Here is a 14235-nt window from a genome sequence, read left to right as displayed (position 1 = left end):
GGAAGCTGATGATATTGATCATGAAACTTTGGATCAAGTCACTACCAAAACTCGTAGGTTGACAAGGATACATACTACTTCAGAGTGGTACGTAATCCTGTCTTGGAGGTCATGTTGCTAGACAACAATGAACCTATGAGCTATGAAGAAGCGATGGTGGGCCCGAATTCCGACGAATGGCTCGAGGCCATAAAATCCGAGAGAGGATCCATGTATGAAAACAAAGTATAGACTTTGCAAGAACTACTTGATGGTCGTAAGGCTGTTGGGTACAGATGGATTTTAAAAGAAAGACGGACAATGATGGTAAGTATAACCATTAAGAAAGCTCGACTTGTCGTTAAGATGTTTTCATACAAGTTCAAGGACTGCGATGAGACTTTCTCATTCGTAGCGATGCGAAGAGTGTGTTGGAATTATATTAGCAATTACTGCATGATTTATCAAATCTTGCAGATTGGATGTCAAAACATTGTTTCCTCGACGATATTCTTGAGGAAAGGTTGTATGTGATACAACCAGAAGGTCTTGACAATCCTGAAAGATGCTAACAAGTGTGCAAAGCTCCAGCAATCCTTCTAGGGACTAGAGTAAGCATCTCGGAGTTGGAATATACGCTTTGATGAGATGATCAAAGATTTTGGGTTTATACAAAGTTTATGAGAAACTTGTATTTCCAAAGAAGTGAGTGGGAGCACTAGAGCATTTCTGATGAGTATATGTTGTTGACATATTGTTGATCGGAAATGATGTAGAATTTCTGGAAAGCATATAGGGTTATTTGGAAGGGTTATTTGAAAAGTGTTTTTCAATGGAAAACCTGGATTAAGCTACTTGAACATTGAGCATCAAGATCTATAAGGATAGATCAAAACGCTTAATAGTACTTTCAAATGAATGCATACCGTGACAAGATTTTGAAGGAGTTCAAAATAGATCAGCAAAGAAGGAGTTCCTGGCTGTGTTATATGGTGTGAGTATTGAGTAAGACTCAAGACATGACCATGGCAGAAGAGAGAGAAAGGACGAAGGTCGTCCCCTATGCTTCAGACGTTGGCTCTATAGTATGCTATGATGTGTACCGCACCGGAAGTGTGCGTTGCCATGAGTCAGTCAAGGGGTACAAGAGTGATCCAGGAATGGATCACAGGACAGTGATCAAACTTATCCTTAGTAACTAGTGGACTAAGGAATTTTCTCAATTATGGAGGTGGTAAAAGAGTTCGTCGTAAAGGGTTACGCCGATGCAAACTTTGACACTAATCCGGATTATTCTGAGTAGTAAACCGGATTCGTATAGTAGAACAGTTATTTGGAATAGCTCCAAATAGAGCGTGGTAGCTGTATCTAGGAGATGAAATAGAGATTTGCAAAGCACACACGGATCTGAAAGGTTCAGATCCGTTGACTAATAACCTCTCTCACAAGCGAGATATGATCAAACCCCATGGGTGTCGATTCATTTCAATCACATAGTGATGTGAACTAGATTATTGACTCTAGTGCAAGTGGGAGACTGTTGGAAATATGCCCTAGAGGAAATAATAAAATGGTTATTATTGTATTTCCTTGTTCATGATAATTGTCTATTATTCATGCTATAATTGTATTGACTGGAAACCGCAATACATGTCTGAATACATAGACCACATCATGTCCCTAGTGAGCCTCTAGTTGACTACCTCGTTGATCAACAGATGGTCATGGTTTCCTGACCATGGACATTGGATGTCATTGATAACGGGATCACATCATTAGGAGAATGATGTGATGGACAAGACCCAATCCTAAGCTTAGCACAAGATTGTGTAGTTCGTATGCGAAAGCTTTTCCAAATGTCAAGTATCTTTTCCATAGACCATGAGATTGTGCAACTCCCAGATACCGTAGGAATGCTTTGGGTGTACCAAACGTCACAACGTAACTGGGTGGCTATAAAGGTGCACTACGGGTATCTCCGAAAGTGTTTGTTGGGTTGGCACGAATCGAGATTGGGATTTGTCACTCTGGGCCCACTCGGTAGTACATCATCATAATGTGCACAATGTGATCAAGGAGTTGATCACGGGATGATGTGTTATGGAACGAGTAAAGAGACTTGCCGGTAACGAGATTGAACAAGGTATCGGCATACCGATGATCGAATCTCGGGCAAGTAGTATACCGATAGACAAAGGGAATTGTGTACGGGATTGATTGAATCCTTGACATCGTGGTTTATCCGATGAGATAATCGTTGAACATGTGGGAGCCAACATGTGTATCCAGATCCCGCTGTTTGTTATTGGCCGGAGAGTTGTCTCGGTCATGTCTGCATGGTTCCCGAACCCGTAGGGTCTACACACTTAAGGTTCGATGATGCTAGGGTTATAGGGAAGGTACGTACGCGGTTACCAAATGTTGTTCGGAGTCCCGGATGAGATCCCGGATGTCACGAGGAGTCCCAGAATAGTTCGGAGGTGAAGATTGATATATTGGATGGAGGGTTTTGGAGTCCGGAAGTGTTTCGAAGGTACCGAGTGATGACCAGCATGACCGAAAAGTGTTCCGGGAGCCCCGACAAGTGTTGGGGGGGCTTCATTGGCCAAGGGGAGGGGGCAAACCAGCCCACTAAGGGGCTGTGCGCCCCCCTCACCTATTCCCACGTGACCAGGGGGTTTGTGGCGCCCCATCTAGGGTTCACACCTCCTGGCTTGGGGGCCAAGTCACCCAAAGGGGAGATCCCATCTACCCTGGCCGCCGTCCCTCCTAGGGGAAACCCTATGGCACCTCCCCCTATATATAGTGGAGGTTTTGGGGCTGCCCAACACATGAGTCTCTCTCTCCCAAGGCACAGCCCTACCTCTCTCCCTCCTCGTCTCCCGTAGTGCTTGGCGAAGCCCTGCTGGAGTATCACGCTCCTCCACCACCATCACGCCATCGTGATGCTGCTGGACGGAGTCTTCCCCAAACTCTCCCTCTCTCCTTGCTGGATCAAGGCATGGGAGACGTCACCGGGCTGCACATGTGTGGAACGCGGAGGCGTCGTTGTTCGGCGCTTAGATCGGAATTAACCGCGATCTGAATCGCTACGAGTACGACTCCTTCATCCGCGTTCTTGTAATGCTTTCGCTTAGTGATCTACAAGGGTATGTAGATGCACTCCCCTTCCCCTCGTTGCTAGATTACACCATAGATTGATCTTGGTGATGCATAGAAAATTTTGAATTTCTTCTATGTAGGTGTGCGTCACCGGAGAGCGTTGTAAACCTCCTCTTTCTGAGCCATATGGAGTTAAGTTTCTCATATTTAGCCTTAAGTTTCTTTCCCGTGAGCTCTACGGAAGGGTCACCAAATATGCGTTCGAGGACTCCTCGTTCGACCGAATGGTACACGTGATTCTCCAGTAGCAGACGAGCATTGTCTAATTCCAATTTTGAGCCCTTTCATGTCAAGTTTCTAAATTTGCTTCACTAAGTTTCTTTCTGATTTTTGCGCCTTGCTTCAGCATTTCCAAATGCGAATGATTATTAAACCAAAACCTCATGATAAGAGACCATTGTGTATATTTCAGGTCGGTACTCGCCGTTGCAAAATCTCTCAACAAACATGAGAGGAGAGGGATAGTGACCAAAGGAGCAACACGTCATCCATCGACCGATGTATATTTGACTTCAGATTCACCTGCGAAGTCTTTTTTAGAATGCATGAAATACGTTCGCACGACGAGGGTTGAGATATGAGGGCATCAGGTCCATCGCCAAAATCACCTCTTTCGAGCTTGATGGAGTTAAGTTTCCTAGTTAGGCACTTAGTTTGTTTTCTGTGAGCTCTTGGAGTACGTGACGGGGGATGGATTGCGGGAAAATGTGCACCGAGTCAGCAATATACTGAAGGATACACGAGATGTGTTTGTTATCAGTACGACGTCTACGTATAAGGTGACATTATATATTACGAGATCGCAGACATATTTATATGTTGCTCATTTCAGGGACCCGGAATTCGTACCTCACGACAATAATCCAATCCCAGCACTTCCCTTGCATAATATATTAGACCACTTACTAGACATACATACATCCAATGAGGACAGAGATACCCGTCTATCGGGAGTTGCTATGAAAATCACCTCTATTGAGGTCCCTTGTAGTTTAGTTTCTCAATTTTAGCACTAAGTTCCTTTGTCATAACCTCTATTGAGCAGGTGATGGGAGAGGGGTGGTTTCCAGATGTGCATTGTCCAACCCTCGATAGAAGACCATATCAGATTCTCCTATGACAAGGCACTAGGTGAAATTTTCTCACGACAAGGCAAAATCTCTCAACCAGTGCGAGAGGAGACGGATGGTGATCAAATGACCATCGATATTTGCAGCATATAGATGCGCTGCTCGTTAAAATGAGGCACCAGGTGGAATATATATGTGTGTGTGCGTAACCGGTGAGCGTTGGAAACCCCCTCTTTTTGAGCAATATGGAGTTAAGTTTCTAATATTTACACCTAAGTTTCTTTCCCGTGAGCTCTATTGAAGGGTGACCAAATATCCTTTCGCCGACTCCTCGATCGACCGAATGGCACACGCCATTCTCCTGAGGCAGAAGAGCGTTGCCTAATTCCAATTTCGAGCTCTATCGTGTTAACTTTCTCTATGTTATTCACTAAGTTTCTTTCTGATTTTCACGCCTAGATGGGCTGCTCATAAAAAGTGAGGCACTAGGTGGAATATAAATATATATAGGTGTGCGTCACCGGAGAGCGTTGTAAACCTCCTCTTTCTGAGCCATATGGTGTTAAGTTTCTCATATTTAGCCTTAAGTTTCTTTCGCGTGAGCTCTACGGAAGGGTCACCAAATATGCGTTCGAGGACTCCTCGTTCAAGCGAATGGTACACCTGATTCTCAAGTGGCAGACGAGCATTGTCTAATTCCAATTTTGAGACCTTTCATGTTAAGTTTCTAAATATGCTTCACTAAGTTTTTTTCTGATTTGTGCACCTTGCTTCAGCATTTCCAAATGAGAATGCTTATTAAACCAAAACCTCATGATAAGAGACCATTGTGTATATTCCAGGTCGGTACTCGCCATTGCAAAATCTCTCAACAAACATGAGAGGAGAGGCATAGTGACCCAAGGAGCATCGCGTCATCCATCTGCGAAGTCTTTTTTAGAATGCATGACATACGTTCGAACGACGAGGGTTGAGATATGAGAGCATCAGGTCCATCACCAAAATCACCTCTTTCGAGCTTGATGGAGTTAAGTTTCCTAGTTAGGCACTAAGTTTCTTTACCGAGAGCTCTAGGAGTACGTGACGGGAGATGGATTGCGGGAAAATGTGTACCGAGTCAGCCATATACCGAAGGATACACGAGATTTATTTGTCATCAGTACGACGTCTACGTATAAGGTGACATTCTATATTCCGAGCTCGCAGACATATACATACGTTGCTCACTTCAGGGACCCGGAATTCTTACCTGACTAAAGTAATCCAATCCCACCACTTCCCTTGCATAATATATTAGACCACTTACTAGACATAGATACATCCAATGAGGACTGAGATACCCGTCTATCGGGTGTTGCTACTAAAACCACCTCTGTCGAGCTCCCTTGTAGTTTAGTTTCTGAATTTTAGCACTAAGTTCCTTTGTCATAACCTCTATTGAGCAGGTGATGGGAGAGGGGTGGTTTCCAGATGTGCATTGTCCAACCCTCGATAGAAGAATATATCAGATTCACCTATGACAAGGCACTAGGTGAAATTTTCTCACGACAAGGCAAAATCTCTCAACCAGTGCTAGAGGAGACGGATGGTGATCAAATGATCATCGATATTTGCAGCATATAGATGCGCTGCTTATGGAAATGAGGCACCAGGTGGAATATATATATGTGTGTGTGCGTAACCGGTGAGCGTTGGAAACCCCCTCTTTTTGAGCAATATGGAGTTAAGTTTCTCATATTTACACCTAAGTTTCTTTCCCGTGAGCTCTATGGAAGGGTGGCCAAATATCCTTTCGCCGACTCCTCGATCGACCGAATGGTACACGCCATTCTCCTGAGGCAGAAGAGCATTGCCTAATTCCAATTTCGAGCTCTATCGTGTTAAGTTTTTCTATGTTATTCACTAAGTTTCTTTCTGATTTTCGCGCCTAGATGCGTTGCTCATTAAAAGTGAGGCACTAGGTGGAATATAAATATATATATAGGTGTGCATCACCGGAGAGCGTTGTAAACCTCCTCTTTCTGAGCCATATGGTGTTAAGTTTCTCATATTTAGCGTTAAGTTTCTTCCCCGTGAGCTCTACGGAAGGGTCACCAAATATGCGTTCGAGGACTCGTCGTTCAACCGAATGGTACACGTGATTCTCAAGTGGTAGACGAGCATTGTCTAATTCCAATTTCGAGACCTTTCATGTTAAGTTTCTAAATATGCTTCACTAACTTTCTTTCTGATTTTTGTGCCTTGCTTCAGCATTTCCAAATGCAAATGCTTATTAAACCAAAACCTCATGATAAGATACCATTGTGTATATTCCAGGTCGATACTCGCCGTTGCAAAATGTCTCAACAAACATGAGAGGAGAGGCATAGTGACCAAAGGAGCATCGCGCATTCCATCTGCGAAGTCTTTCTTAGAATGCATGAAATATGTTCGCACGACGAGGGTTGAGATATGAGGGCATCAGGTCCATTGCCAAAATCACCTCTTTCAGGCTTGATGGAGTTAAGTTTCCTAGTTAGGCACTAAGTTTGTTTTCCGTGAGCTGTAGGAGTACGTGACGGGGGATGGATTGCGGGCAAATGTTCACCGAGTCAGCCATATACCGAAGGATACACGAGATTTGTTTGTCATTGGTACGACGTCTACGTATAAGGTGACTTTCTATATTCCAAGCTCGCAGACATATAGATACTTTTCTCACTTCAGGGTCCCGGAATTCTTACCTCACGAAAATAATCCAATCCCACCACTTCCCTTGCATAATATATTAGACCACTTACTAGACATAGATACATCCAATGAGGACTGAGATACCCGTCTATCGAGTGTTGCTGGTAAAATCACCTCTGTCGAGCTCCCTTGTAGTTTAGTTTCTCAATTTTAGCACTAAGTTCCTTTGTCATAACCTCTATTGAGCAGGTGATGGGAGAGGGGTGGTTTCCAGATGTGCATTGTCCAACCCTCGATAGAAGAACATATCAGATTCGCCTATGACGAGGGAGTAGGTGAAATTTTCTCACGACAAGGCAAAATCTCTCAACCAGTGCTAGAGGAGACGGATCTTGATCAAATGATCATCGATATTTGCAGCATATAGATGCGCTGCTCATTAAAATGAGGCACCAGGTGGAATATATATAGGTGTGTGTGCGAAACCGGTGAGCATTGGAAACCCCCTCTTTTTGAGGAATATGGAGTTAAGTTTCTCATATTTACACCTAAGTTTCTTTCCCGTGAGCTCTATGGAAGGGTGACCAAATATGCTTTCGCCGACTCCTCGATCGACCAAATGGTACACGCCATTCTCCCGAGGTAGAAGAGCATTGCCTAATTCCAATTTCGAGCTCTATCGTGTTAAGTTTCTCTATGTTATTCACTAAGTTTCTTTCTGATTTTCGCGCCTAGATGCGCTGCTCATTAAAAGTGAGGCACTAGGTGGAATATAAATATATGTAGGTGTGCGTCACCGGAGAGCGTTGTAAACCTCCTCTTTCTGAGCCATATGGTGTTAAGTTTCTCATATTTTGCCTTAAGTTTCTTTTCCGTGAGCTCTACGGAAGGGTCACAAAATATGCGTTCGAGGACTCCCCGTTCAACCGAATGGTACACGTGATTCTCCAGTGGCAGACGAGCATTATCTAATTCAAATTTCGAGACCTTTCATGTTAAGTCTCTAAATATGCTTCACTAAGTTTCTTTCTGATTTTTGCGCCTTGCTTCAGCATTTCCAAATGCAAATGCTTATTAAACCAACACCTCATGATAAGAGACCATTGTGTATATTTCAGGTCGGTACTCGCCGTTGAAAAATCTCTCAACAAACATGAGAGGAGAGGGATAGTGACCAAAGGAGCATCGCGTCATCCATCGACCGAAGTATATTTGAGTTCAGATTCACCTGCGAAGTCTTTTTTAGAACGCATGAAATACGTTCGCACGACGAGGGTTGAGATATGAGGGCATCAGGTCCATCGCCAAAATCACCTCATTCGAGCTTGATGGAGTTAAGTTTCCTAGTTAGGCACTAAGTTTGTTTACCGTGAGCTCTAGGAGTACGTGATGGGGGATGGATTGCGGGCAAATGTGCACCGAGTCAGCCATATACCGAAGGATACATGAGATTTATTTCTCATCAGTACGACGTCTACGTATAAGGTGACATTCTATATTCCGAGCTCGCAGACATATACATACGTTGGTCACTTCAGGGACACGGAATTCTTACCTCACGAAAATAATCCAATCTCACCACTTCCCTTGCATAATATATTAGACCACTTACTAGACATAGATACATCCAATGAGGACTGAGATACCCGTCTATCGGGTGTTGCTGCTAAAATCACCTCTGTCGAGCTCCCTTGTATTTTAGTTTCTCAATTTTTGCACTAAGTTCCTTTGTCATAACCTCAATTGAGCAGGTGATGGGAGAGGGGTGGTTTCCAGATGTGCATTGGGCAACCCTCGATAGAAGAACACATCAGATTCGCCTATGACAAGGCACTAGGTGAAATTTTCTCACGACAAGGCAAAATCTCTCAATCAGTGCTAGAGGAGACGGATGGTGATCAAATGATCATCGATATTTGCAGAATATAGATGCGCTGCTCATTAAAATGAGGCACCAGGTGGAATATATATAGGTGTGTGTGCGTAACCGGTGAGCGTTGGAAACCCCCTCTTTTTGAGCAATATGGAGTTAAGTTTCTCATATTTACACCTAAGTTTCTTTCCCGTGAGCTATGTGGAAGGGTGACCAAATATGCTTTCGCCGACTCCTCGATTGACCTAATGGTACACGCCATTCTCCCAAGGCAGAAGAGTGTTGCCTAATTCCAATTTCGAACTCTATCGTGTTAAGTTTCTCTATGTTATTCACTAAGTTTCTTTCTGATTTTTGCGCCTAGATGCGCTGCTCATTAAAAGTGAGGCACTAGGTGGAATATATACATATATATATATATATATATATGTGTGTGTGTGTGTGTGTGTGTGTGTGTGTGTGTGTGTGTGTGTGTGTGTGTGTGTGTGTGTGTGTGTGCGGCACCGGAGAGCGTTGTAAACCTCCTCTTTCTGAGCCATATGGTGTTAAGTTTCTCATATTTAGCCTTAAGTTTCTTTCCGGTGAGCTCTACAGAAGGGTCACCAAATATGCGTTCGAGGACTCTTCGTTCAACCGAATGGTACACGTGATTCTCCAGTGGCAGACTAGCATTGTCTAATTCCAATTTCGAGACCTTTCATGTTAAGTTTCTAAATATGCTTCACTAAATTTCTTTCTGATTTTTGCGCCTTGCTTCAGCACCTCATGATAAGAGACCATTGTGTATAAGGTCGGTACTCACCGTTGCAAAATCTCTCAACAAACATGAGAGGAGAGGGATAGTGACCAAAGGAGCATCGCGTCATCCATCGACCGAAGTATATTTGAGTTCAGATTCACCTGCGAAGTCTTGTTTAGAACGCATGAAATACGTTCGCACGACGAGGGTTGAGATATGAGGGCATCAGGTCCATCGCCAAAATCACTTCTTTCGAGCTTGATGGAGTTAAGTCTCCTAGTTAGGCACTAAGTTTGTTTACCGTGAGCTCTAGGAGTACGTGATGGGGGATGGATTGCGGGCAAATGTGCACCGAGTCAGCCATATACCGAAGGATACACGAGATTTATTTGTCATCAATACGACATCTATGTATAAGGTGACATTCTATATTCCGAGCTCGCAGACATATACATACGTTGGTCACTTCAGGGACACGGAATTCTTACCTCACGAAAATAATCCAATCCCACCACTTCCCTTGCATAATATATTAGACCACTTACTAGACATAGATGCATCCAATGAGGACTGAGATACCCGTCTATCGGGTGTTGCTGCTAAAATCACCTCTGTCGAGCTCCCTTGTAGTTTAGTTTCTCAATTTTAACACTAAGTTCCTTTGTCATAACTTCTATTGAGCAGGTGATGGGAGAGGGGTGGTTTCGAGATGTGCATTGTCCAACCCTCGATAGAAGAACACATCAGATTCGCCTATGACAAGGCACTAGGTGAAATTTTCTCACGACAAGGCAAAATCTCTCAACCAGTGCTAGAGGAGACGGATCTTGATCAAATGATCATCGATATTTGCAGCATATAGATGCGCTGCTCATTAAAATGAGGCACCAGGTGGAATATATATAGGTGTGTGTGCGAAACCGGTGAGCATTGGAAACCCCCTCTTTTTGAGGAATATGGAGTTAAGTTTCTCATATTTACACCTAAGTTTCTTTCCCGTGAGCTCTATGAAAGGGTGACCAAATATGCTTTCGCCGACTCCTCGATCGACCAAATGGTACACGCCATTCTCCCGAGGTAGAAGAGCGTTGCCTAATTCCAATTTCGAACTCTATCGTGTTAAGTTTCTCTATGTTATTCACTAAGTTTCTTTCTGATTTTTGCGCCTAGATGCGCTGCTCATTAAAAGTGATTCACTAGGTGGAATATATATATATATATATAGGACATTACTATTCTAATTCCAGGATTAGAATAGTTATTTGGATCACAGCCAGCCCTATAAGGGCCCAACGTTATCCTCCTGAGAAACCCACTGGACAGATTAAAAGAAAACCACCACACCACACCCGGCTGCCCTGATCCCCACCTCCTCCCTCGATTCCCTCCGCCAAACGCCAGATCTCGCCGCCGACGCCCCCACGATCGGCCTCGCCGCTGCCACTCCTCCTCCGCCGTCAATGCGCTCCCTCCCCACGGCCGGCGCGCTCCCACCCGACGGCTGGCGCGGTCCCTCCCCGGCCGGCGCGCTCCCTTCCCGCGGCTGGCACGGTCCCTCCCTGCAGCCGGCGCCCATCCTCCTCCGCGACCGGCGCGGTCCCTCCCTGCTGCAACCCGCCAATGCTCCTCCGCGGCCGGTGCGGTCCGTCCCGGCTGCAGCCTGCTAATTCTCCTCCGCGATCAGCACGGTTCCTCACCGCTGCAGCCCGCCCCTCCTCCATAGATGGCCTGCACCGGCCGCTACAGCCCATCCAGGTGGTGGCCGTCATCCTCGATCCCGATCCACATCTGCCTGGGCTTCTATGGCTGACCTGCCCAATCACCGATGGATTCCTTCTCCAAATAGTACAAGAGCTACTCCCGCTCTGCCTCCGACCTCCCTCCTCCCCCACACGGCGAGTGTACTGCTCCCTACAACGCCCATACCATTCTTTCTCCCCTGGATGCATCTGGTCTCTCTTCAATTACCGGTCAGCACCAACGCTGCGAACAAAAAAAGGTCAGCATCTGGTCCTTTAGAAGTTCAGTGTGTTGATTTTCTGAAGATCATGAAGTGCAATGTAACTATGCATATTTTTGTAGGGCCCTGTGATAGGGCATCCATCTTTTTTCATCGAAGTCGCTGTCGTCCATCTGCGTCGAGGCCACCCTGCCAGTGTAAAATTCTGCTCTCAAAGGTGTCTGTTATTGTGTAGGTAAAAGAACCTAAAGTTTTTCTATACCTGCAAAACTTGAACTTGTTATGTATCACTGTAAGTGTAATATACTACAGTCCAATGTTTGATTTTTCAACAGGCTAGTGTGTTCATTAACTAATTCTGTGCACTAAAAAATATAGCAGGTAGAATGTTTGTGAATCTGTATATTAAAAGTAGTTGGTCAGTAGGCTAATGGTTGCACTGTCTCCGTGGAATAATTTTCTGGGTCATTTCTACTAGTTGCCATTCCCAGCTGCGACACCTTCTCTTCCTGTTATCACCACAAAAAACAGAGCACACAAAAAGACTCCGGTGCTAGTCGTCGTCCACCTCCTCAGGCACCTCTCTGCTTCTTGAGAGTTAGCTACGGCTTTCCATGGCCATATACACATAGTTTGTTGTTTTTCCCAACCACTTATATATGCGTCCATGTTTCCATTTTTGCCAAATTGTATACTGATCTTTTATTTTGAAAAACAAATGTGCATGTGAACGTTAGAAAAAAGTCTATACAAAGAAGTTCATGTATTACTAACCCAGAAGGTTCGTGTATGTGTGTGCACATATAATTTCTCCCTCCATATATGTTTGTATGTTCTGCCAATTCCACTTTAGCTTTGACCAAGGTTCACCAGCCAGGTAAACATTAGTTCGGCGCATACGTCCGGTCCTTCACAATTTTATCTATCCCCATTATTCAGTTTAAAATTGTGTTGTCTAGTTCTAGTTCTATTCTATTTTTCTGAAGTTCAATAGTATAAGTGCAAGCAAAAAACTGGGTTTTGATATGTTGGTTTCAGTTTCAGAAATCCTTCAGGAAAAAATGCAAAAGAAAAATGGAGCAGGAGTCGGAGGCCTCAAGCCCTCTCTCCACTTCGTGGCTTCTTGTTCTCAAAGCACAAGCTGCTCTTGCTACTATTAGTAAACTACTTCTGCTCACTATAATGGGCTGAGGGGCGTTGCCCAACTACGTGGATGCTCGCCTGCTCACCGAGCGTCGCTGTAGTCCACCCCGAAGCCGTCAGCAGGAGGAGCTTGCACCAGTCCCGCCTCTCCTTCGTCCAGTGCTCCAAGAGGCCAGGGCAGAAAAACCGGTCATCTTCTGATGAGCCCTGCCCCAACAGGAACCTCTCCCTACCTCTGTCAGCTACTAATGGGCACCATAGTGTGAAGTTGATGTAGAGAACAAGTTCTGATTATGTGCTCTGTACATGCTTGTTGATATGTCAATGAGAACCAACTTTTTTTCTTCAGGTTGTTGCGATGACGCTTGATAGTTAATAGTTTTGCAAGTACAAATCTCCAGGTTACGAAATTTTGATGGACGTGATACTTCTTTTGACCTTGCACTATGTAGATGTACCCACATCCGCATCTTTGACCTTCTTCATATATGTTCTGTGTTTAAAATTGCTCAATGAAAATTATGTTCTAAGAAGTTCATATATTACTGAGTGTGAAGGTCATGTATTATAACTACCTAGTAAGTGAAATGTATTATAGAGATTCAAATTAAAAATGACTTCGTGATTCAAAAGTTTTCAAGTTAAAAAAAAGTATCACTCCATCCCAAAATAAGTGACTCAACTTTGTACTAACTTTAGTGTAAAGTTAGTACAAAGTTGAGTCACTTACTTTGAGACAGAGGGAGTATAATATAAGAAAAAAAAGATGTGAGGATTCATCGTAAAAAAGGATGAATTCATCAAAAAGAATTTTGGAAGTTCAAAAAGTCAAAGACTAAAGAAAAAACTTGAGTTTAATAAGGAAGCCATTTCACCGAGGAAAATCAAGAAGTTCAACTTAAAAAATGAGCAATACTATGTGAGTAAACGAAGAAGAAAATCAGTCCTTATCCGGAAAAATTCTTCAACTCTGGAAGTTCAAAATTAATAAAACGGAGAGGTCGAAGAAAGTGAGAAAACAAAAATGTTCAAACAATTCCCATAGATTGCGATGAATTTGTCCAATTTATAAGAAAACCTAGAGGTTCAAATTAAAATAGAGGAGTGTTTTGATGTTTATTATAAAAAACTCGGATTTTTTTTCTTTTACTAAGAAATAAAACCAAGAAGTCCAAATTACAAAGATGGAGTAGTTTCATGATTATAGAAAACTTAAATTGTTCTCATTATTACAGAATGGAAACAAGAAGTTCAGAATAAAATAACATAATAGTTCGATGTATAAAAATTAGAAAATCCAAATCAACTAACAAGAAGATCATAAGAAATTCAAACAAAAATAGCAGAGCACTTTGAAGTGGATATTTCGTCATTCCTATAAAAGAAAAAAGAAAGAAGTTCAAATTTTAAAATAGATAAGGTCAAAAATCATAAAAAAGGAATTTCATCATTTCTAAAATTTAAAAACCTCTAGGAGTTCAAATTTAAATAACGGACAGTCCAATATTTACTACAAAACTAGGATATTTCCGTTACTGAAAGAAATAAACCGAGAAGTCCAATTTACAAAAATAGAGAAGTTCAATATATATATATATATATATATATATATATATATATATATATATATATATATATA

General features: G+C 43.1%; 1 protein-coding gene across 7 annotated transcripts; it reads left to right on the top strand.

Annotated features, from left to right (window-relative positions):
- The first annotated feature begins 10828 nt into the window (after positions 1-10828).
- LOC119325762 lies at positions 10829-12983 on the top strand. 7 transcript variants are annotated; one of them, XR_005157670.1, is made up of 3 exons: positions 10829-11492; positions 11576-11688; positions 12498-12983. XR_005157670.1 is itself a non-coding variant. In XM_037599486.1 (3 exons), the coding sequence occupies exons 1-3, from the start codon at positions 11114-11116 to the stop codon at positions 12642-12644; spliced, it is 621 nt and encodes a 206-aa protein (XP_037455383.1). In that variant the 5' UTR covers positions 10833-11113; the 3' UTR covers positions 12645-12983. The 7 variants fall into 7 exon arrangements, 5 of the variants coding, with proteins under 5 accessions (XP_037455383.1, XP_037455382.1, XP_037455381.1 ...); XM_037599486.1 differs by having other exon boundaries at positions 10833-11492; positions 11576-11670; XM_037599485.1 differs by having other exon boundaries at positions 10833-11492; positions 11576-11670; positions 12492-12983.
- The last annotated feature ends 1252 nt before the right edge of the window (positions 12984-14235 follow it).

The sequence above is a fragment of the Triticum dicoccoides genome, chromosome 6B (assembly GCF_002162155.2).
Source record: "Triticum dicoccoides isolate Atlit2015 ecotype Zavitan chromosome 6B, WEW_v2.0, whole genome shotgun sequence".
NCBI classification, from domain to species: Eukaryota; Viridiplantae; Streptophyta; class Magnoliopsida; order Poales; family Poaceae; genus Triticum; species Triticum dicoccoides.
Note: the sequence above shows the minus strand (reverse complement) of the source record. Positions and strands in the feature narration are given on the sequence as shown.

Coding starts and splice junctions, on each gene's coding strand:
- LOC119325762 (XM_037599483.1), top strand. CDS start 11,114: ATGCTCCTCCGCGGCCGGTGCGGTCCGTCCCGGCTGCAGCCTGCTAAT. Junction 11,493..11,575: donor AACGCTGCGAACAAAAAAAG/GTCAGCATCTGG, acceptor ATATTTTTGTAG/GGCCCTGTGATAGGGCATCC. Junction 11,685..12,491: donor TCAAAGGTGTCTGTTATTGT/GTAGGTAAAAGA, acceptor TGTTGGTTTCAG/TTTCAGAAATCCTTCAGGAA.